The sequence below is a fragment of the Misgurnus anguillicaudatus genome, chromosome 2 (genome assembly GCF_027580225.2).
Source record: "Misgurnus anguillicaudatus chromosome 2, ASM2758022v2, whole genome shotgun sequence".
Classification (NCBI taxonomy): domain Eukaryota; kingdom Metazoa; phylum Chordata; class Actinopteri; order Cypriniformes; family Cobitidae; genus Misgurnus; species Misgurnus anguillicaudatus.
The window spans coordinates 19,981,952-20,007,318 of NC_073338.2; the positions used below are offsets into that span (position 1 = coordinate 19,981,952).

At 39.4% G+C, this 25,367-nt stretch overlaps 2 protein-coding genes across 2 annotated transcripts in view; one reads left to right on the forward strand and one right to left on the reverse strand.

The window, feature by feature from the left end:
• Positions 1 to 25,367, forward strand: part of brinp2 (bone morphogenetic protein/retinoic acid inducible neural-specific 2) — a 154,993-nt gene that overhangs the window by 61,491 nt on the left and 68,135 nt on the right. The window contains exons 3-4 of the mRNA XM_073874204.1: positions 7,813 to 8,001; positions 16,907 to 17,090. Coding sequence (XP_073730305.1) covers positions 7,813 to 8,001; positions 16,907 to 17,090 — 373 coding nt within the window. The remainder of the gene's footprint in view (positions 1 to 7,812; positions 8,002 to 16,906; positions 17,091 to 25,367) is intronic.
• LOC141366162 (uncharacterized) lies at positions 10,735 to 11,862 on the reverse strand. The gene has a single exon (XM_073871545.1). The coding sequence runs from the start codon at positions 11,737 to 11,739 to the stop codon at positions 10,735 to 10,737; it is 1,005 nt and encodes a 334-aa protein (XP_073727646.1). The 5' UTR covers positions 11,740 to 11,862.

A 25,367-nucleotide genomic window follows, 5' to 3' on the forward strand; every position in this document is an offset into this window, starting at 1 on the left:
AATCAAACATGAAGACATCTGCAAACAAATGAGATCGTAATGTTATTTGTGTTTGGAAACTAACAAACTGTCTCGCTTAAACGTGAGGGTTATGATGAATTACAACTGTGTTATTTTCGTACGACATGTGATGCTGGCCTACAATTTAGAAATAATAAAACAAATCGCTGGAGACCTTAGAGATTATAATGGAAAAATATGTGGTACAGCATCTTGAAAAGCAGCGCCTTTGTGTTCTGTTGACTTGATGCAATTTACCACTTCAGTCACTCGTCAAAGGATACTTTAAAAGCATTTGACAAACATTGTCTGAGATTCCATAGATCAGAGTCAAATTTCACTCTCTGCATTGATGTTTGCCAGCGTAGAGTTTTTGCTGAGCCACATTTTCTTTTTCCATTGTGTCATTTTTGGTTTTGCTGAAAGCATGATTTTGTCATTTCTTATTTGCTTAACTTTGGGGACTAATCCTTCTTTAAAAATCTATAGTTAAAGCTGCTTTCCTGATACAATGCGGTGCCTGACGGGAGAAGCTTATTTTCTAGAAGATGCCCTCAAAAGGCAGCGTGTGCCAATATTTTAGATCACTAAACAGACCTTTGAAGTTTTGCATGAAACGGAGAAGAATAAAAGCGGGATGAATGGCAGAATGGGTAGTTTAGACAGATTGTGACATTTTAGGCTTTTGGCTGAATAGGTGAACAAACTGTTTAGATTGATTGATTGATTGACTCAGCAGCCATCTGTTGAAAATGGGGCATCTGTTCCCTTCATGTTCATTTTCAGAAAACAAAAATACTGAACATGTTTTGGACATACTGGCATAAAGCCTCTCGCAGCTTTAGCTTTACTTCTGTGATCTAAACATTAAAGGGGACATTTCACAAGACTTTTTTAAGATGTGAAATTAATCTTTAGTGTCTCCAGAGTACATATGTGAAGCTCAAAATAACATATAAATAATTTATTGTAGCATGTTAAAATTGCCACTTTGTAGGTGTGAGCAAAAATGTGCCATTTTTGGGTGTGTCCTTTTAAATACAAATGAGCTGATCTCTGTACTAAATGGCAGTGCTCTGATTGGATAGTGCAGGTTAAAGGAATAGTCTACTCATTTTCAGTATTAAAATATGTTATTACCTTAACTAAGAATTGTTGATACATCCCTCTATCATCTGTGTGCGTGCACGTAAGCGCTGGAGTGCGCTGCGACGCTTCGATAGCATTTAGCTTAGCCCCATTCATTCAATGGTACCATTTAGAGATAAAGTTAGAAGTGACCAAACACATCAACGTTTTTCCTATTTTAAGACGAGTAGTTATACGAGCAAGTTTGGTGGTACAAAATAAAATGTAGCGCTTTTCTAAGCGGATTTAAAAGAGGAACTATATTTTATGGCGTAATAGCACTTTTGGGAGTACTTCGACTCGCCTGAAAAGTCCGCTCCCCTTCTCACTCTCATAATGGGAGAGGGAGGGTGTTACTGCGCCGAGTCGAAGTACTCCCAAAAGTGCTATTACGCCATAAAATATAGTTCCTCTTTTAAATCCGCTTAGAAAAGCGCTATGTTTTATTTTGTACCACCAAACTTGCTTGTATAACTACTCGTCTTAAATAGGAAAAACGTTGATGTGTTTGGTCACTTCTAACTTTATCTCTAAATGGTACCATTGAATGAATGGGGCTAAGCTAAATGCTATCGAAGCGTCGCAGCGCGCTCCAGCGCTTACGTGCACGCACACAGATGATAGAGGGATGTATCAACAATTCTTAGTTAAGCTAATAACATATTTTAATATTGAAAATGAGTAGACTATTCCTTTAAGGGGCGGTATTATCCCCTTCTGACATCAAAAGGGGAGGAAAATTTTAATGACCTATTATTTCACATGCTTGCAGAGAATTGTTTACCAAAACTAAATTACAGGGTTGATCTTTTTCACATTTTCTAGATTGATAGAAGCACTGGGGACCCGATTATAGTACTTAAAGGACAAGTTCGGCATTTCACACTCAAAGCCCTGTTTTCAGATTGTTTATGATGAAATAGAATGGTGACTGAAATTTTGACATATGCGGCTGCCCCGAGAATTTTCGGGTGTTTGCTGTTTCACCTCTCACCTCTACAATGGCTGTATAGGTGCACTGAAACAATCCTTCCTAAAATGCATTAAACTTTCGTTTACAAAGACGTGAAACTCACCGAGTGGTCAGGGGTGTTCACTGATATGCTCACACAAAAATCGCTGAAAAAGATGCTCGTTTCGCTATATAAGACCCTTATGCCTCGTTTGAGATCGTTAAGAGTCCTTTAAAACTGCAATTTTAAACTGCATTAAAACTGTTAAGTGTTGGTGTCAATTAAAGTCCATTAAAATGAGAAAAAATCCTGAATGTTTTCCTCAAAAAACATATTTTTTTCTTTACTGACCAAAGAAAGACATCAACATTTTGGATGACATGGTGGTGAGTAAACTATCTGGATTTTTTTTTTTAAGAAAATGGACTAATCCTTTAAATTTGGAAAAAGTCTGATTTTCATGATAAAAAAATAATTTTACTTTTTAAAAATACTGTTTTTACAACCTAAATCCATCCCGTGGGTTAATTAACTCAGACAATGTTCATATTTGACCCAACAGTGGAATAAAATTTTTTGGGTTGAAACAACCCAGCATAGGTTCAATTAAAACACACAGGTTAAGTTCGTCCATTTTTGACCCAACACTAGGTTGAAAATAACCCAGCATTTTTTTTTTGAGTATACACACTTTAATACAGATGGGATTAAGAAAAAAATACAATGCATTCAAGCTATATTTTATGAATATTTTACCTGCGCTCCCTGTGACTTAAACCTATGACCTTGGCCTTGCTACACTCTCCAAAATAAATGCACAAAAGTTGTCACTGGGGTGATACCCTTGTGAAAGACATACTTTTGTACTTCAACAGTGTATATTAGTACCTCAAATGTGCGAAAATACATATTGGTGCCTCAAATATATATTCCGTATCTAAAAGACCTCTGAAAGGGTATCGTTCCAGTGACAGGTTTGTACCTTTATTTCTGACAGTGTAGCACTATGCTCTGTAGCAGATGAACCACAGGAATGTCTAATACTGTATAAGCTACTACACTATTATAAAGGTTTTTTTTCTGCTTGGCATGACATTTCATGCTTTACTTGTCTGATTTTTGAACCTAATGGATTTTTTGATGTTGGCTGAGTGCAACAAATCACATGCAGTTCTGGTTAACTTTCATATATTTTCGATTTTTTGCATGTTTTCTTTCTTTCTGTAAAATACTGTAAAAGCAAGCAGTTAACATCTTAAGCCTATCTGATGTAAAATAACCTTTAAAATGACTCATATATTGTAACCTAATTTAGTCACATTGGCTTTTTACTTCAGTAAAGCCAGTTAATTTAGATTGTTTATGTTGCATGAGCAATATTTGTTACCAAAATAACTAAAGAATTAAATATATATTGTCAATGTAATTGAAGTAGTGCATGGCACCTTGAATGCACAATAAGTTACTTTGGATAAAAGTGTCTGCAAAATATATAAAAATGCCTCTAAATACTTCACTAAATGCCTCAGTATGTGCAGGTGGGAAGACAGGCAATATATCATACTTACAGTAGTTCAGTTTACAGAGAGATTCAATTTTATTTTAGAGACAAAAGTCCAGATGCAGTGGGAATAAATAATTTTCAGACCAACGTACGATCTGATAGTCTGTCACTTTGTTCTCTGATCTGATTTCATACTGAGGTAAAGTGTGAAGGTCCTCACAGGACAAACATAATGTCTATGAAAAGATGTTGAGCCACTCCAGACAAAGCAACACATACGTTGCCAAATCATTCAAAACAATACAGAATGATGTTCCCCACTCTATTATCCATCTTCAATGTTTTCTCATGATATATGTAAGTGTAGTTAGTTAGGTCTTACTTGATCTTTCATCACTTGGCACTAAATAATATGTGTTTGCTATAACAATTTCTTAATGAGGACCACGGGGTACCCAAACTAGAAAATCAAAATCCAGAATTACGCACTGTAGCTTCTAGTTAATAAAGATTTAAGCTAATTTCAATGTAAGATCAGTGCCGTCACATATCATCTTAAGTTTGAATAAATATATACTCAATACTTCATCGCATTTAGAGGATTGTTTAATTTCCAAAACTACGCAAATTAAACACAATACTTTTTATCATTTGAAGCATTATTTAATTTACCCAGCTCAGAAACAATCCTTTTAAACTACAGTATACCTTGCAGACACTCGAATATATTATATCTAGAAAAGTGATAAAGTTTTCTCTTGGAGGAAATGTTTAACATTAAGAGTGTGACATCTATTATTGAACGCAAACCCAGCAGCAGAAGGCATCGCCAGCACCGGTTCACATGGGAAAACAAAAGCCACTCTAATTGCTTTTCAGATTTTCCCACCTTCATTCACCAAACTCCGTGTTACGCTAACCTTCATCCTTGTGGAATTCTAAATCTAAAGCATTAACAATAATGAATTTGCTATTCAATACAACTTTAGGGAGAGGACGAAGCATTCATTACGTGCGTCCTTTAGAGGTATGTGTCTGTTTTAGTAATTATAAACTTTGAAAGGTAAAGACTGTTTTAATGGAGTTTCATAGAGCGCACCTGTCATCCTCCGCTTGATTGGCAGGCTCATAGAAACCAAATCCAGCAAAGCAAAGTGCTGCAGATCAGCAGTTCTCAGTTCGGATTGCGAGGTTATGTGTGTGTGTAAGAGCAAGCAAAACAGATGTAGGCATAGTAGATGCAACAGAGTAATAGACAAACCAACCAAAATGACTACACCTGCGACAGAAACAGAGGAGTTAAGGAGTTAAATAATATCTAGCCTGTGTAATGCTAGGACACCCAGGTGCCCGGTAAGGGAGTATTAAAAGAAGAGCATTCTGGGTAAGCGTCCCACTCCCCAACAGAGTCCCAGGTGTTATCAGCTGGTGCTAAAGCCCTTTAATTAAGTTAATCTATCATCATTAGCTTATGGTCGGACAGCCACTGCTTTTCTTAATTAACTCTAAGAGATCTTCACGAACCGTATTAAGCCCAATAGACGAGTCCTTTGGGTGGTTTGTTCATAGATGAAGAAAGTCTGTGCTACAGTATAACCCTGGAAAACATGTGCTGGGTTTTTTAATAATTGTATGAAATGCTGGTAGATACCGTATTTTAAAGTCACACTGTGGTGAAAATCAAGTTGTTATTGTTTTTTAGTAGGGCTGTCAATAGATTAAAATATTTAATCTAGATTAATCGCATGATTTCATGAGTTAACTCGCGATTAATCGCAAATTAATCACACATTTTTATCTGTTCTAAATTTACCTAAATGTAACACTTTTCAAGTTTTTAATGCTCTAATCAGCATGGATTTGGTCAATATATATGCTATATGCAAATGTGATTTTCCCTTTAGAAGACCTTGTTCTTTCTCCATTTCTGTTTGCTGCTGCATCATTTGTGACCTGTGCTGGCAAATCGAGCTTGGATGAGCAAATTTTCAAAAATGTGTTATTTATATTTTAACATTCTCTTTTAAAAAACTTCAAAACAATTGGAACAATTGTTGGAATCTGACAAAGCATGACAGAACTACACCTGATTACGCAGAGCAAAAACAATATCAATATATGTTAAATATATGTTTTTCTTTTATTGTTTAATTTTGATATTGAGACAGACCGCTTTAAGATACTGTAGGCTAATGCAAGGGTTTAATATAATGTTACACAACAGATACTTTTCCTAAACAGTTAACCAAACATTCACTTCAGTTATATGAGATTATAGGTCATACCTGCGTGAATTCTTGTCAAAACAGATATTTTTAAAACTGTAATTTTGTGTTAGATGTCTATATATATCAGGGTCGCGCACTCGCGCGTTTGTGTGCATGCGCTTCAGACGTCTGCTTCAGACATCGTTTTGAGTCTTGTCACTCTTAATAAGTCTTTTAACATCAATCGGGTCCTGAACTTTATCTCTCTTAATAATTATTTTATCATTATAACATCAAGCAAGTTCTGCAGTCTATTTTCTATAATTTCTGAATGCTTTAAAAACAAAAACAAAAAGTGAAAGAAGACACATCTTTGCTTTAGATTATGGATTTGGGACAGTACACCTCTCAGGAAACGTGCAGATAAAGATCATTTTAGATGTTTAATGACCATACAGCATTGGATTCGCTAGACGAGAGCCTAATGTTCTTATTTTTATGAGAACCTCCGACTTATCTAGACAGGGTCGGTCACTTGCTTTGTATCAATTCATCCAGCTGTGGGTCAAACAGAAATTGTGTGTTGCGTTAATCGCGTGTATAAAAATTAGTGCCATTAAAATGAATTTGCGTTAACGCGTTATTAACTGCTATTCTGAGTATTTTATCCATAACATATTTCATTCACACGGTTTGAAATTGTCATGGTTTGCTACGTCACATACACGTAACCAATCACATCATCACATTTGATCTCACACTTGCTGAACTTTCACGTTCAGTGTGTAATAGTCTAACCTATTAGGTACATTCACAAGGGGCGTAAGCGTTAACACTTCCCATTCACTTTTAATGGGTGATGTCATGCGTTGCCAAACTGAATTGTGGATCCGTCTGCGCCGCGTCACTGCCGTTGCTCGCGGCAGAAGTTGAACATTTCTCAACTTTTCAAGCGGCAACGCATGCATCAGCCAATCAGATCGCCTTATGCAAATAGGCAGAGTCAGCCAATTACATTTATGGAAGACCGGAGCATGTGTTACGGCCACTGTGATTGGCTGTTGGCCACGCTTCAGGCAAGCCTTCCGTCAAGCGTTAATGTTTCGCCCCGTGTGAATGTACCGTTAACAAGACAATGTAAGCATACAGATTATGGAAAATAAACAGCAATGGTGTCTGGGATTTGTGCATGGATCATTTTATTTTGGTTTATTCACACTGACAATGATTTTCTGATATGCGTTCACACACATTCCATAAAGATACCACAAACACACAAGGTGTAATCAAGGCTAAATCTCTTTTGAGAAATCACACATTTGCATTATTTTTCTGTTTTGATCATAAACTAGTGCGTTGTGTACTATTACATTAAGCTGGCGAACGATCTCAGCTTCAGCGTGGATAGTGAGGAGATGCCTGATCTCTGCTTCTTTCCAGTTTGCAGGCGTTTTTCTTATGAACATTGATCTAGATTTAAACCTAAGTGTCTAAGAGCGGAACAATAACTACTTTGTTAACTACAGTGATAATTATGGCACACCCGTTGTGGCATTGTTTCTACATTTTGTTCACACAGGACTTAGTTCAGAAATGGAACAATCCCAGAATCAATTCCAAAATATTTGCATAATTGGCAATTTTTTGGGATCAACATGATGTGTGAAAGGGGCTTAAGTTGCTTTGCACAATAGAGAAAAGAGTTTTCACACACAGTTACCAGTTGCATTGCTTACACTACTCTGTGTGTAGACATGAATCAAATTCGCACTGCATTAAAATGAGATGCATCAATACGCAGCACTAAAATTTAATGCATATTAATGTATGTTTAGCTGTTGGTTCGTGCTGATATCAGCAATTTTTCTCAAAGCTTAAACACACACACACACAAACAAGCTTTTCTATACTCTGCCGAAGACTAACAATGTTAAAAAACAATTTCAAAAGAAAACTGTTTTCGAAATTTACTGCATGCATTACTTCAAGTTGAGTTAACTGTACTTGTTTTGTTTCACAGGGAGTTTAGTCACTGGAAAGTGAACAGCTTGGTCACAGAGAAGAGAGACTTCCTCAAAGCTCCACTGCCTTTGGCGCCTGAATTTTTACGCAACCTCAGGCTTCTGGGGAGAAGGCCGAGCCTCCAGCAGATCCACGAAAACCTGATCAAGAAATATGGCACGCATTTCTTGGTATCAGCCACACTGGGAGGAGAGCAAATGTTATACGATCTACAATACATTGGGGTGTATCTGAAAAACACGTTTGATAACACATTTTACAGTAAAAGCTGACCTGATCTCACAAGAAATCGTACATATTTTACAACTTGGCTAATTCGTATCAATTCATACGAGTTAATCGTGCAAAATTTTACAAATCTACATACATAGAGAATGAGACGTGGTCTGGGAACCATATGCTCATTTTCTCGTATTTGAGGTGTGGTTTACGAATGCCCAGAGTCGTTTATTGGGCACTACAAATGTCTATCAAATGCGTCTGTACGTAGCTCATAGCCAATCGTTTCAATTATACCAGATGACGTATGTAGAGCGACATCAATTCAAACGTAAACACCTTTTATCGGCACTTGTGCACACAGCTGAAAGCTATGCAACTAAACCAGTAGCTGTATATTGATATTGAAAAGCAACACAATTTAGTGGCACTGTGACTACCACAGTACAGGCATAATGACAATATGATATTAATAAATAACACTTACAATTTATAAGTTAATTGTACTAAGTCTACGACGATGCCTAGCAGGTTGGTCCTATAAAACTCTGTGACTATCATGTCTTGCTATATCCAAACATCCTTCTTGGATATGACATTGTTTAACGCCAAAAGTTGTTCTTTTTTAAATAAACTTGCATTCAAAACTACTTAGAACACTGTCTAAGGCTGCATTTTAAAGTAACTTCGCGTCTGCTCCCGCGTTGGATAAACAAAACTGTTTCAGTGTGTCGCATAGACGTCGTCATCGTCTTGCTGCCCCCTTCCAGTTCTGGGATTGGTTCCCTATTTCAGGGGCAAAAAAGTCCATAGTTTCCATGCTAGACTTGCAGCGTGAATAAATTTGTGCGCAAGGCAGCATGGGGAAACCCAGGCTACAATTTTCTAAAAAAAGCCGAAACCCTAACCTCGCACCTAACCCCAATGTCACATGTGTCAAGGCAAATTGTACCAAAACTTACAAATGTGATCGTATAAATTAATCCGAATTAGCCAACTTGTAGAATTTCTATTAATTCTCGTGAGATAGCATTGAAAAAGCATATCCCTGTATTTACCTTTTCAACTTTATAGTATTGTCACGGGTGAGAACCAGGTAAGACAAGATGAGGCGAAATACGGATCCAAATGCAGTTTATTCCAATATAAATACAAGTAAATAAGCAAAAACAAGAGCAAGGGAACACACTAGGGACTGGCGACATCTAACAACGAACGACAAAACAAGAATGAACAGGCAGGGTATAAATGCAAGACAATGACCAATGACAGAGCAGAAACAATGAGTAACTATGACAACACACAAGGGGAGAAGCATGATCACAATGAATATCCATGGTAACAAACAAGGGGGCGGAGACACTAATTAACACAGGGAGATACAACTGGGAACAAGGGTATACATGAACACAGGTTAAACACAGGTACACAGAGACATAATATAAATCCAAAAGTATAACAAAACACAAGAATCACAGAACACAGGGACACAGGAAGCACTACGTTACATAGCCCCCCCTCAAAAGGGCGGCTTCCAGACGCCCACCAGAAAAACCCAAAGTTTATAAGTCCAGGTGGGCGGTGGCATGGAGGTGGACCTGGGGGAGGGATGGTGGGCCAAGGCTAAGAAAGTCCAACTACCAAGGCTATGAAAGTCCAGGGGCCAGGGCGGAGCCGCGGGCGGAGGCATGGACCAAGGCGGAGCCGCGGGCGGAGGCATGGACCAAGGCGGAGCCGCAGGCGGAGACAGGAACCAAGACAGAGCCGCAGGCGGAAACAGGGACCAAGGCGGCGCCGCAGGCGGAAACAGGGACCACGGCGGAGCCGCAGGCGGAGACAGGGACCAAGGCGGAGTCGCAGGCGGAGACAGGGACCAAGGAGGAGCCGCAGGCAGAGACAGGGACCAAGGAGGAGCCGAAGGCGGAGACAGGGACCAGGGAGGAGCCGTAGGCGGAGACAGGGACCAGGGAGGAGCCGAAGGCGGAGACAAGGACCAGGGAGGAGCCGTAGGCGGAGACAGGGACCAGGGAGAAGCCGCAGGCGGAGCCAAAGGGGAAGAATGGGACCTGGGAGGAGCCGACAGAACTGGCAACCAGGGCGGAGCCGGCAGAGCGGGAACCCAGGGCGGAGCCGGCAGAGCAGGAACCCAGGGTGGAGCCGGCAGGGCAGGAAGCCTGGGCAGGTCAGGAACCCAGGGCGGAGCTGGCAGGGCAAGAAGCCTGGACAGGTCAGGAACCCAGGGCGGAGCCGGCAGAGCCCAGAGAGGGACTGGATACCAGGGTGGTGCTGGTGGTACCAGGAACCTGGGTAGAGGAGAACAGAGAGAGGCCCTCTGGGCCTGGTTAGACGGGGCAGTGAGTAAAATTACAGTCATTATGGACCAGACAGTGAGAGCCAGGAGCTTGGGGACAGCCATCTTGGTACAGACGGTGAGTTGAGAACTGGCCATAGTTTTGGTGACCATAGAAAGTCTTTGGAGCTTCGGGGTGACCACACTAGCATACCAATGAGGCGCAGGGGATTCAAACGGCACAGATGACTCACTCGGCTCAGGGGAATCAGAAGACTCACTCGGCTCAGGGGAATCAGAAGACTCACTCGGCTCAGGGGAATCAGAAGACTCACTCGGCTCAGGGGAATCAGACGACTCACTCGGCTCAGGGGAATCAGACGACTCACTCGGCACACGGGAATCATATGACTAACTAGGCTCAGGGGAATCAGACGAATCACTCGGCTCAGGGGAATCATACGACTCACTCGGCTCAGGGGAATCAGAAGACTCACTCGGCTCAGGGGAATCAGAAGACTCACTCGGCTCAGGGGAATCAGAAGACTCACTCGGCTCAGGGGAATCAGAAGACTCACTCGGCTCAGGGGAATCAGAAGACTCACTCGGCTCAGGGGAATCAGAAGACTCAGGGGAATCAGAAGACTCAGGGGAATCAGAAGACTCAGGGGAATCAGAAGACTCAGGGGAATCAGAAGACTCAGGGGACTCGGGGAACTCAGATGATTCACTCGGCTCGGAGAATTCAGATGATTCACTCGGCTCGGAGAATTCAGAAGATTCACTCGGCTCGGAGGACTCGGGAGATTCACTCGGCTCGGAGGACTCGGGAGATTCACTCGGCTCGGAGGACTCGGGAGATTCACTCGGCTCGGGGGACTCGGGAGATTCACTCGGCTCAGAGGACTCGGGAGATTCACTCGGCTCAGAGGACTCGGGAGATTCACTCGGCTCAGAGGACTCGGGAGATTCACTCGGCTCAGAGGACTCAGGGGAATCGGAGAACTCAGAAGATTCATGGGAATTGGGGAACTCAGAAGATTCATGGGAATCGATGAACTCAGAAGATTCATGGGAATCGGGGAACTCAGAAGATTCATGGGAATCGGGGAACTCAGAAGATTCAGTAGACTCAGATGACTCAGATGACTCAGATGACTCAGATGACTCAGATGACTCAGATGACTCAGATGACTCAGATGACTCAGATGACTCAGATGACTCAGTGGGTGTTATGAAGCTGGAGACCACAGGACGAGGGACCCCAGCCACCCGTACAGATACTAATGGGGCATCCAACAGGCTGGCGATGAGACAGCGGAACCTTGGCAGTGCTGGAGAGTTCATCAATGTAGTTTGGTGAGGAGGAGTGGTTATGGCAGTCATTATGTGAGACGGTTCGGGTATGGGAGCCATCTTGAAAACGGGTGCAGGTGGAACTACTGCACCTTTAACAACTGGTACAGTGATGATGGTGGCTTTCTGATAAATCGGAGCTGGTATAGATGTGGCAAACTCGAAAACTGGGGTAGGTTGAACAACAGCAACCTGAGGTATAGAGTGGGATGAAGTGGCGGCCATCTTGAGCGCGGGCGCTGACACAGGGGAAACAGAACTCGAGAGAACAGCGTCCGTGCTAACAGCGGATTGCTCGGCCTTGGGTCTCTTCCTTCGCCGCCGATGATGTGAGCACTGCGCTGGCTTACTGATGACTGGCTCGAGTGATCTTACAGTCTCTGCTGGTCTTTCGGCGGGGAACTCCCACAAATTCCATCGGTTACGGTTGTGCAGGTAACCGACGAAACCCCAGAAATCCAGTATACGCAGCCCGTCCACCTCTTGCTGCGGCACGGGTTCGTCGAGACATTCATTGAAATAATTCTTCATTTCCGAGTCACTGAGGTCCAGGCCATGCGAAAGTGACCAGAAAGTTTGCGCAAAACTGCGAACAGGTTGCCCCTGTTGCCGGAGGGAAGTCAGGTCGGCGAGTGCGTTCCACCATTCTTCCTCCGTGGTGGGGAGTGAAGCGTGCACTCGGACACTGCTGAGACGGAGCATAAGGACACGGGGAAAACACCAGGGAACTCGGGAAATCACGGGAGAGAGGAATTGCTGCTGGATCCTGAATGTGTCGTTCGTTCTGTCACGGTTGAGAACCAGGTAAGACAAGATGAGGCGAAATACGGATCCAAATGCAGTTTATTCCAATATATATACAAGTAAATAAGCAAAAACAAGAGCAAGGGAACACACTAGGGACTGGCGACATCTAACAACGAACGACAAAACAAGAATGAACAGGCAGGGTATAAATGCAAGACAATGACCAATGACAGAGCAGAAACAATGAGTAACTATGACAACACACAAGGGGAGAAGCATGATCACAATGAATATCCATGGTAACAAACAAGGGGGCGGAGACACTAATTAACACTGGGAGATACAACTAGGAACAAGGGTATACATGAACACAGGTTAAACACAGGTACACAGAGACATAATATAAATCCAAAACACAAGTATAACAAAACACAAGAATCACAGAACACAGGGACACAGGAAGCACTACGTTACAAGTATTTACCTTTGATCCCCTCACAAGAAGAATAGGATTTTGAAAATGAAGCCGTAACTTTAGGGCTGGTTTCCCAGACAGGGTTTAGATTAAGCCAGGACTAGACCCTAGTAATATTAGTGCATTTAAGTAAACCTTACAATAAGCATTACGGGTGTGAATCTTGAGATAAAGCCACGGCACACTGTAAAAAATACTTTGCTGCCTTAAATTTTTTGTTAAATCAACTCAGATTTACAAGTCATGTCAACAGAGATGAGTTGTCACAACTTATAAAATATAGTTGAGAAAAAGTCAACTTAATTTTATGGGGCGGTTTCCCAGACAGGGATTAGACTAGTCCTAGACTAAAATAAATGTAAGAGCTTTCCAAACTGAAAACAAGTTGCATTGACATATCTTAAAATACATCAGTGCCCTCAGTTTGGCCTCGAAATGCACACACGTAATATTTTTAGTAAGGCATGTTTGTTAAAACTAGCTATATTTCTGAATTAAACTAAGGCCTAGTCCTGGTTTAAGATAATCTCTGTCCGGGAAACCACCCCTATAAGTTATAACAACTCACATGTAGTTATAACAACTCATAGTCAAGATAAATAATAGTAAGTTGAAATGACTTGTAAATCCGAGTCGATTCAACAAAAAATTTTAAGGCAGCAAAGCATTTTTTACAGTGCACTGATATATCTTAAGATATATGAAAGCAGGCTGTTTTCAGTAAGACGGCTCAAACAAACATTTTAGTCTTGGACTAGACTGGGAAACCACCCCATAATATTTGGAGAATTATCTCAAATTAGGGCTTTTACTGTATAGTATATGGGCAAAATCATAAAGATTTGAGAATAAATAATAAAATTGCTGTTTAAAGAATATTCACCCAATAGTTCAGCCAAACAGTCTTGACCCAATTTTTAAAGCTCAAAAAAGTTCATCCATCCATCAAAAACTAATCCATACAGCTATTGAATGTCTTCTGAAGTGAAGCAATGGGTTTTGTAAGAAAACATTTAAGTTTCAAACATTATAAACTACAGGCGTACGCATGTTAACAAAAGAGTTGAGGTCAGACTGGCAGCTAGACCCAACGTTACAAAAACTTTTCGATTGACCTCAGAAAACATTTAATAACTATATTGATTAGTTTTTGAATTTAGATTTTGGGCACTATCCAATGCCATTATAAAGCTGAAAAGAACTCAAATTGTGTTTGGCTGAAAGAAGAAAGCATGGATGGCTTATGGGTTTGTAAAATATGAGCTTGTTTTCATTTTGGGGTGAACCATTTCTTTAATAGTTTTTGTGGATAAAGTAAGCAATACTTTAAAGGGGTGCACTTATTTATCAGCCGATGAAGCTTGCTATGCTTCACAATGAATTATGGTGAAATGCCGCTACATCCAAAAGCCAGGGGGCGCTCTCGTGCAGAAACTCAATATGCGCTGCAGACGAAGAACCGTTACACACGCAGCTTCAGGAAATGACTTAAGGATATATTCATATTGGTCCTGTCCCAAATGGCACACTCCGGACTTGTGGTCCTCCTCAGAGTCCACACTTTGATGACATCACGTAGTCCAGACTTTAGGGACCCTTAATGCGAGGTCGTCTTTTGGGACAGACTCGAGCGTCACACCGGAAATAAGTAGAGAAGTTGCCCGTCAGTGTGAGCTCCTCCCTTCCGTCGTCTGATTGGTCTGATTGCTCTTTCGCAAGGACTTCTGGGTTGGTAAAATGCGCGAAGCCGGCTGCAGTGCGGGCTTCCCTGAAGACCGCATCAAGGGGGCAAAGGAGGCGCTGATGAGCACACTTCAAAGCGTAAAAATGACAGATGGGACACCCTACGGACTCGTGGACTAAGCGAGCACGCGCAATTTAAGGCCACGAGACCGAAAGTCACATGAAGTGCGCCATTTGGGACAGGGCCATTGCTGTTCTTCAACTCTTTTCAGGTATTTTCACGATAATAAAGAATATGTATGATTATGTTTGACGAGTGCAAATGCATGTTATAAATGACTCAAACTAACAGTGATTTCAGATCGATAAGGACTTACTGATCAAAAGCTGTAGTACATAAAATAGCTGTGAATAATATCGTCTGTGTGATTCAGAATAGTTATCGGCCATGTATTATTAGTGTATATCGGCATTTATCGGCGCACCCCTAATACTTTACATAAGTAAAATTATTTAATAGTCATAATACTATTAAAATAGAGAAAATTAACTGAATTCCTACCCAGTATTGTTTTAAATACAACAAATCAATCGATGTATCACAGGGTTCCCGCGGGGTCTTAAAAAGTCTTAAAAAGTCTGAAATTTAGAAAGTTAAATTTAAGGCCATAAAAAGTCTTAAAAATGGCCAGATTTTCACCCTAGGTCTTAAATTTAATTAACCCAAGTCTTAAATTTCTTACCTCAATTTATTCCCGAAAAGGTTGTCCGAAAAAAAATAAAATGGTAAATTAAAATAGAACTAATCAGTGACGGAGGAAGAATGTATTTGATGGGTGGGCCTCTAAAAAGAAAAGTTCTGCACTTTGCGTGTCACTGAATGTCTCTTCAATCCAGTTTTTAATAATAATTTTTTAAAGAGAATACAAATGTAGGCTATTATAATCCACGCAATTCATGCTATAAGCTATATTTCAGGTGTTGTGATCCGACTGTATACTGTAGGTTTGGCGAGAAAAATCTTTTTGTGTTAATTTAACCAACTAGCCCGTGGCTTACCAGAGCATTTGCAAGGTTCTGAAACAGAGGACCCAGAAGCGAAAAAATCAACACTGCTTTATTGAAAATCAACTTAAACAGTCAGGCCGTCGAGTCCCGAGCCACCAACAACGAGTCAACGTTAGTGTTACGCAGTTTTCATATGCAGCCTACAAATGCGACCTCTGGAGGCTACAGCCTTCGGATTTAGAAACGGCATTGTTTGCAACACACAACAAACCACGAACAGCCTTTTAATAGTAAATTTCCTTTTCATTTCATTATTGTGTAATTAGAGAGGGGAATAAATGCGATGGCGGTATAGCGCATATTTATGCACATAACGTATGGGTGGAGAAAGTGTAAAACATGTTAACAAGGCAAATATCAGCAGCTGACTACTGATCTTCCCATATTAGTGGATTTTATTTGTCAAAAAAAAAATAAAAAAAAATAAACAAAGATATAATAAAAATATAATGTTTTGAGAATTTCTGAGATCATTGTGCCGCTTTGGTCTTAAATTTCACTCATAATGGTCTTAAAAAGGTCTTAAAAAGTCTTAAATTTGACTTGGTGAAACCTGCAGGAACCCTGTATCAGCATAGTACATGCAAACTGCACTGGCATCCCAGCCTTTATTGATATCAACTACTGTTTTCTGACACATTTCTTTTGCACAACTTTACTCATCAGTACTTCTAGCACCCAAATCATAAGTATGGCATCTTGTCCCCGAGGTGCTTTTAGATATTTCATGTTGTCTCTTTAACTGCGAAATGCTAGAGTGTATCTTTATGATATCGACACTAATTATGGTGTCACTTATCAGTGAATGTATTCACTGAGGCTGCAGTACTCCAGCGACAAGGGAGACGAATGAAGTGGTAAAGCTACAGTGAATGCTAATAATCAACAGCTCCAAGCTAAGGAAATGGAGGGACAATATTGCTGCACGCATACTAATAAAACTGAAACAAAAATCAGCACTCAAGTTATACAGATAGACATAAAAGACTCCTCTCAGACCTGCAGATATGGAGGGTTTTACTCTTAGGGAGACATCAAATAAATATATAACATAACTCAAAAGGTTTGGTTTAGATAAAAGTGTCAGCTAAATCTATAAATGTACCCATTTTTTATAAACGTTGCTTTAAATGATTATATGGATCTCACACGATGGCACGCTTAAACAACTAAAAAACTTTGTTGGCCATTGATTTCATTTCAAATGAATGCTGCATTTGTGTCATGGTTTGGATTCTGCATGCATCTGTCTTTAGGAGAGGAGTCGCTCACAATCTTCTTGGACAAACAGAAGCTGAGTAAAAAGTCGGATGCCAGTGGCAACAGCTCAGCGGTCTCCCTGGAGATCCTGCACCAGTTAGCGGCGTCGTACTTCACGGACAGAGAGAGCACCCTGCGGCGACTGCACCACCTGCAGATCGCCACATCTGCCATCAAGGTAACAGACGACACAGCTTCCTCCTGTTTAATGTCCCATGCTGTGTCCCAATTCGCCTACTTAAACTAGGCACTAAAAGTAGGTAGGGTTTTGTGATGGGAAAGTACACCATTTTTAAAAATGTCTTTTTTTATTCTAAGGCCTATGCTTTTTTGAAATGGGTGGCTTGGACCGAATAATGAAGAAAAAGTAGGCAATAAGAGCCCAGAATAGATGGGAACGTCAACAGTATTGTTTAAAAATCATCTCAGGGTAAAAATAACAAGAAAACATTTCTGTAAATTCTACACTGTCAGATAAAAAGGTAAAACAATGGTCTCAGCTGTCAGTCACTGGGGCAGTACCCTTCCAAAAAGTGCACATTTGTATTTGAAGAGATCATATTAGTACATCTGAAAACATTAAAACTAAATGTATATCTGTATATCTTTGTTGGCCGTGCAAAGGATGATTACAATGAATTTACAAGTGCTGTCAAATGATTAATCGTGATTAATCGCATACAAAATAGAAGTTTGTGTTTTTATAATTTATGTGTGTGTACTGTCAGTGTTGTATACGTAAAATGTTATTTATATATACATTTGTTTTATTCATATACTGTATAATATTAAATATAAATATAAATATAAATATATATATATATATATAATTAAAAATATATACATGAATGTTTGAGTATTTATATGTACATAATAATTGCACACACACACATATTTTGCAAAGACAAATTTTTATTTTGTATGCGATTAATCATGATTAATCATTTGACAGCGCTAAATATATATGAGTTTTGATTTATTTACATACATATTGTGTAATGTAAGTCAATTGTAGATGTTATTCTATAGTTTTGGTGAGTTAAGTATCATTTTAAAAGGTGGAAAAATATGAAAAGACTAAGTAACCCTAAGCTTTTGAGTATGGAAGTACTGGGCATAGTAACACGTGTAATGAACATGACCATTGTTGCCTATAGATGGACCTTGTGATCAAAATACAACTTGCATTTCAGAAATATTTCTTATGTCATTTTATTACTATATAGTAGGGATGCACAGAATATTTGGCCACCGGAAAAGAGCATTTTTGGCCGAAAGACTTTTATCACAAAAACAATACGGCCAAAATGTTGTGATGACGCAAACAAAAATCGGGACCTGCATGTGCTTGTCTGAAGCAACATGTCTGCGGTGTTCCCTAGCTCTCAAGGTAGTGAATCAGTACGAATCACGAATTGGCTCGCATGTGATTCGGCGATTAGTACGCAAATTTAAGTAGGGAAAGTTCATCATTTGCACGTGTTTCAAAGGCTTGCAAATGTTAACATTCAAGTGATTTTTAAACAATTTAACCGCAAAAAGGTGCTAAAGGGAGTAGCTTTCTGTACACACAGAGGCACATCAGTTGAATGTGTCCAGCTCCAGTCAGACGTGATCACATCCTTTCAAAGATCAGAACTCTTGATGTGTAAATTGTAGAGAGTTGCGCTACTGTGTCTCAAACTGTAGTCCATTAAAATACATTTATCGAATAGAGCACAACGTAATGTTTTTATGTGGAACGACTTTATGCTGCGGCGTTTGGAATTCGCCCTCCGTCTGTGTGTGCACGCGCGTTTAAGTGCACTCAGTAGCGCATACACGGAGAGACGCATTTCAAAAAGCAAGCGAAAATCTTTTTATTCTTGACAGGGCACATACAAACAAAATAATCTCCACAGAATTATTTTTCTAATAAAAACATTTGTTTATGTCTTAAGTGTATATAGATCAAGTCAGAAACAAGTCTGTGCTTATTTGGTCTTAAAGAAACAGTAACCTTAACTCTTTCACCGCCAGCGTTTTTAAAAAAAGTTGCCAGCCAGCGCCAGCGTTTTTCATGATTTTCACAAAAGTTTAATGCCTTCCAGAAAATGTTCTTCTTCAAATATATAAACATATACCAAATGAAAGAACAGACCCTCTGCTTTTAAACAAAACAAACCGTTTCATCCTACCTTCAGAAGTTCTTTTGTAATCAGCTTTTGAATATGGGTAGGTTTCTGCAAAAACACCACATTTTGAGCAAAAAGCAGAGATAATTCCATTTTTGTGACGGACTTTTCATAGAGATCCCATTCAGAGCGACTCTAAAACAGACACGGACATGCAGCAGCTTGCCATACTTTTGGTTTTAAAAAGTTGCGGAAGGGTATTAGCGGTATTGCGGAAAGACGAAAATACTCGTCATTGGCGGGGAAGCGTTTTCTCTTGATTGATGAGATATCTCGTCAATGGCGGTGAAAGATTTAATTAACTTACTTAAGTCAGTGTCATTAATGTTAATCAAACAACCCAAGACAAAGAGAAAATCACTTCTGTAGCTCTAAAAAAGTATAATTATTTTTAATTTATACAATAAAGACAGTGTTATGATTCATTTCATTTGATTTCTGTACCTAATGCTAATTTCAGACCTTACTTAAGAATAACTTTGTTCTTTTTTTTTATAAATGTTTCTAATTTTGTAATTAGATTTTTCCCACCCCTTTTTATATGATCCGAAAAATAATCCGATCCACGCCTCAAAAACTGTAATGTTATCCGAACCGTGAGTTTTGTGATCCGTCACACCCCTAGTAAAGTTGCAATGGTACTAATAATTGGCATAATTTCTTTCAGGGTTTTTTTTTTTTTGGTTTTTGGCCTTGGTTTCCTCTTTTTCGGTTTTTAGTTTTGCCAAGAATTTTCTTCTTGGTGCATCCCTGCTATATAGTTTATAATATTAATTTGTCAGTCGATAAACTCATTCCTCTCACAAAGAGTTTTGGGCAATATAAGCCGTCATAGTGTGCATGGATCTGGGTACTTTAAGGATACTCATTTTAACATACTACTGTACATACTTATTCTAAGTTTACTATTTAGGATGGGACACAGAAACTGAGTTGTTTGGGAAATGGTACTGTTTATACATTCACTATGTTTCAGATTAAATAAACTTAAGTTTTACATTAATCTATACACACTTCACCACTAATAGAGTTCACATTTGCTTGTTTATGAGTGTATTTTTGATTTGCATGTGTTAATTACTGCTAATCAGTATAGCTCATAATCAGCTTGTGGTACATATTTACACTCTCATGGGTCGTGGGGTATGTTTGTTGTCATGGTAATTCTTGAGCTATTATGGCCCTCACTTTTGCGCTTTAAGCAGCGATGCCATTTCCATGTCCCGTCAAGTACCCCTTATAACTTGCTCACAGCTGCAGAGTGGGTGTAAAACTGTCTGTAAATGCGACATAATTCCTTCAGCGTGAGCTGTGAAATTGCGCTGCTAAAAGGTGAGCCGAGGCGGATATTATTGACTTTCAATCAAAATGCGCGGATCCCTGCCTGCATAGAATTACAGTTTTATATAAGGGATGGTAGCTTTCTCATGGCGTATTTATTTACAGGCCAAGGTGATGACAACATGAGCTTTTGTTAATTTGTTTATGAGCATGTTTTTGGACTAGTATCAGACGTACTAATTAAATAAACATATTTTAACCGCAATCGATCCGTGCGTGCGTGCCAAGGCTACAAAAGCTGATTGTGCAATATTTTTGATGCTTTCCTGTCCATTTCTATACCCACGTAGTCCTGTGTTGGTTACTCAAGTGTAGGCGGATCGGTCAAAATGAAGTATGGCATTTTCATGCTCCGTCAAACGCCATTAACGGCGAACTTTCAATACCGCACCTTCATTCTCTCGAAGCGGTATTTTAGTGTGAAAACACTGAATGAAAGCGGGAGCATTTTACGCAGATGAAATAGAGGGAAACAGTTGCTCGGTGGAAAGATAATGACTTTTCATTTGGGCTGCTGCATGCTTTACATTAGCCTGAGCTTTCCTGACACAATCGGCAAAGGCGTTCAATCGAACAAAGATCCTTTATGTTTTCATTTCAATTTGGCCAAGGAGCTATCAGGTGTCATCGGCTTAAATAAGCAATACATTGCCAAATATATACATCATGTTATTGAAATTGTGACAGGAGGTGTTTAAATTGTGTTTAAATTAAATTAAATTGTGTTTTATAAACGCATTCTTCTCACGCATGAGACAAGTGTCCATGGCAACAATAAAGCCCACTCTATTTTAAACAGATCTCATCAAGTTATATATGCCTTTTTTTACCATATGAATCGAAAGTGCTAAAGTGCATTGGTTTAGGAAGCAGCCTTGTCTGCCAGGTGTTTCAGGCTGGGAAGAGCTAATGAGACGTTACCAGCCTAGCGGTCCCACCTTTGACTGCTTTCTTCCTGTACGCTGTGTGCAAATCAGACTGATGAATTGGGCACCAAAGGAGAAGTGGGTTATAGTGGCCTCATCAATAACGCCATAAAGGATGATCAATTACCCTCCACTCGGAAATGGAGTGCAAAAGCACACCAGGAATATGCTTCTGAGGGCAACACTTCGCATCTATGTAATAAGAGCCCACTTAAGGCCAAAAATAGCTTGAGATCTCAAGGCAGGTTTAATAGTGATCAGATTTTGCAGGAACAAACAATCCTGATATTAGTTAGATAGACTTCAAAGAGCAAACAGTATTTTGGGTCAAAACGCTAAAAGGTACAATTTTTCGCAGTTTAATATCACTGGGTTTACATGCAATTTCATAGTTTATTGTTCAGCACAGATCTACAACTAGACATGAAGGACTCTCTCGCGTTCTGTAATATAACCATTTGTCATAATGACATACTATTAACAGTCACCTCCGTGTAGGACAAGCATAGCACCAAAGCAAAGGCCTGAAACATGAGAAAAACTTGTACAGACTGCATTAAAAGACTGGTACATATCATTAAAGGTGACACTTTGAACACGTAAGGACATTTTACATGCAGGTTTCTGAAGGGTATTGGAATGAAAATGAGTTATGCCAAGCTAGAGCATAAAACAGTCAGTGCACTTAACAACAAATAGGATTTATATTATTACATTTATTTATTTATTCGATACCATACACTGTAAAAAATGCAGCATGAAATTAAAACTATTTGGTTTTGCAGGTCAAATCAATCTACTATTTTAAGTTTTGACCTGTAATAAGTTGACATAGCTTATAAAAACAAGTAAAAAAAGTTTAACTTAATTTGTTAAGTTAATTAAAGTCAATTAAATATGTTGATTTGGAAAAAAAATGCAGCATTTTTTTAACAGTGTAGTATTCTCAAGAACTTTCGAGTGCCAAGTAAATATACAATATTATCACTCATAATAAGGCTTATGGTGTTTCCTGAACAATGACCAATTTTTATTTCCTAGAGGCTGCTTTATCTTAAAACTAATCAAATTCATACAGTTTTTTCCTTTTCTTAAATGATTTTTTTACCACTCCTTGGTCATTTATTTATGCTACTTGTCAATTTCATTTAATAATCTATCAAACCAATTTAATAGTTTGTGTCGTAGAATATGAAATGCATGTATATAAAATAAATAAATACTAACAAAAATAGTTATATAAAAGTATGATAATCTAAACAAAGAGTTGATTGGTAACACTTTACAGTAAGGTTGTATTTGTTAACATTAGTAAATGCATTAGCTAACATTAACTAACAATGGACAATATGGTTTATCAGCATTTACTGTATTAATTATACGGCATTACATCATTACATTACGGCAGGGCGTACCTCAGGGGTCGGTGTTGGGTCCTACTCTCTTCATCATCTATATGTTGCCTCTGGGGCAGATTACTAGAAATTGTGGTCTGGGACATTATTGCTCTGCAGATGATACCCAGATCTAAATTAGTCCTCAACCTGATGCTACATCAGCATGCACAACTTTATCGGCTTGCTTATCAGAAATACAGGTCTGGATGAAATAGAAATTAACTCAACTCAACTGCTGTAAATAGATGTAATAATTTAAAAAACTTACTGTGGATGGGTGCCTGATTCTTCTTAATACGCAAGTGCATCATTTGGATGTGACTTTTGATGCACAACTGACTTTAGTTACATTCTTAAATTGAGTGTTAAAAGTAGTTTTTTATCATCTTCGGAATATTGCACGTATAAGACCATTTCGTGCCATGCCTGATGCAGAAAGGCTTATTCTTGCCTTTATAACATCTAGTCTTGATTATTGCAATTTTCTATTTGCAGGGTTACCTGCAAGCTTCATTAAGAGACTGCAATATGTGCAAAATTCAGCAATTCACCAATACACCATCACGCTGTCATATCACCTCTGTGCTTTCTCAACTACACTGGCTTCCAGTTCAATCACGCATTGATTTTAAATTTCTTATTTTAACTTTTAAAGCCGTACATGGGTTGGCCCCAGATTATATTTGTAATTTGGTTACAGTAATTAATCTAAACCCTGTCCAGTAAACTGCCCCTAAAAGTATTGGGACTTAAAAAGTGCCTATAGTTTAAGAAAATAAAATTCAATATTTCAAAGTAAAATTTTTAAAGGTTAAAACTTACCATTAGCACAAGGATTTAACAGAGAAAGGAGAACAAAATTCATGCATCGTTTGTGTCGAGAGTTGCCGCTAGTCAAGATGACTGACAGTGCCGCATAATCATTTTCATCTGTCAAATACAATGAAGCTCAAAACCTGCTTGTAAAGTCCTGTCAGATGTCACGAACTCCTAAACGGCTGAATACCAGCATACATCTGCAGTCTTTAGCCCTGTGTGCCTCACACAGCCGAGGCAGAGGCTTTTCTACACAAATGAATCGCTGATATGCATTCTACCGGCTTCCGTATTGACAGAGACTGTTTTTTGGGTCCTTGGATGAAGTGAGATGAGCAGACCCAGACGTTCCATTTCCATTGCTATGCCCTGAAAAAAAAAACAGGTTGGGGAAACACATTTCTAGGAAATATATGATAAACAACATACTCTTGGAAGAGGCAGGAGAAAATGTCTGGTTTTAGTGTTATCTGGTTAGTTTGGCAGGTAAGATGGCATTCTTTAAACAGACATCTTAGGTATTGTCAATATTAAGTGCCAGCGACAAACAATATAGACAATTTGGGGAGAAAAACACACCAGGGTGACAGGAAAATAATGTGCAGAGATCTTGTTCAGCTTAGGATTTGTTTACCCTCTTCTTTTCTCTGTGAAACTATACAAGGAACAACATGCCGTAACAGTACTGTACTGTACGTGTAAACGTAAATATTCTTTTCTATGTGACCCTGTCTTTGAAAATCAGGCTGAAGTATCAAAATCTAATAGTGAGATTAAAAGCATCTAAGTTTGATTTTAATCAATGATCTTTAAGGTTATATTTTCACAGAATGTTCTTTACATTAAGAAAGAATTAATTAAATGTGTAGCATAACAATACGAACAGTTGATTCCAACCCTTATCAAACAAACCTGAGCAAGCTAATCAAGGTCTTCATGATCACCAGAAAATCACAGGTGGGTAACTTTGATTAGGGTTGGAGCTTAACTATGTGTTGCTCTGGCCCTCCAGGGTAAGATTTGAGGAAACCTTATTTATGGTCTAATTCTGCGTTCACACCAGCCGCGGTAGAGGCGTCAAGCGCGAGTGATTTTAATGCTAAGTCAATGTAAAGACGTGTTGACGTAGGTCTGGAGGTCTCGCAGCGTGAATAAGGCGTTTAGCGCGGTAGACGCAATTCCGCCTCAATCGTATAGTTCGCGTGAATGACGCAAATTGAGCGTTGCCGAGGGAGAAGCGCGAGTTAAAAAATCTGAACTTTGGAGGAAAATCGTGCTGCGTTAACTAGTCAGGAGCTTGCTCTAGTAGTGACGTGATTACAGGAAGTGAGCGAAGTCGCAGAAGCCCCTCCCATGACGTGAATTTCCGCGTGAATGTCTCGATGACTAGAATTTCACTTTCGCGCACGAATGAAATCATTCCAAAGTTAAGTAAGGTATAATTGATGATGGGCCGTTTAAAAAAGCATTGCTCTGGTGCCCATTTTCAAGAAATTTGACAGGTTAGGTGTGCGGTTTACAGAAAAATAATCAACGCTATAAAGCATTCAACACCCCTGTGGTATAATATTAAATATCTTTGATCATAGCATATTCATCTTTTGTGGGTTTACTGGCCAAAGCTGATTCTTCTTTGGCTGATGCACTGCTACTGTGGAATACATGCATGGATACTGCCCACTAGCGGTCCGCATGTGTAATTGCACATTGACGTGGACAATGACCCAGATGTAAGAATGAAAACCGACCGCGTCGAGGCTACGCCATAAGACCAATGTCGAACTATAATGAGCTTTTTACC

Bases quoted from the DNA above. Each gene is read 5' to 3' on its own strand.
- LOC141366162 (XM_073871545.1), bottom strand. From the start codon at position 11,739: ATGGCTCCCATACCCGAACCGTCTCACATAATGACTGCCATAACCACT.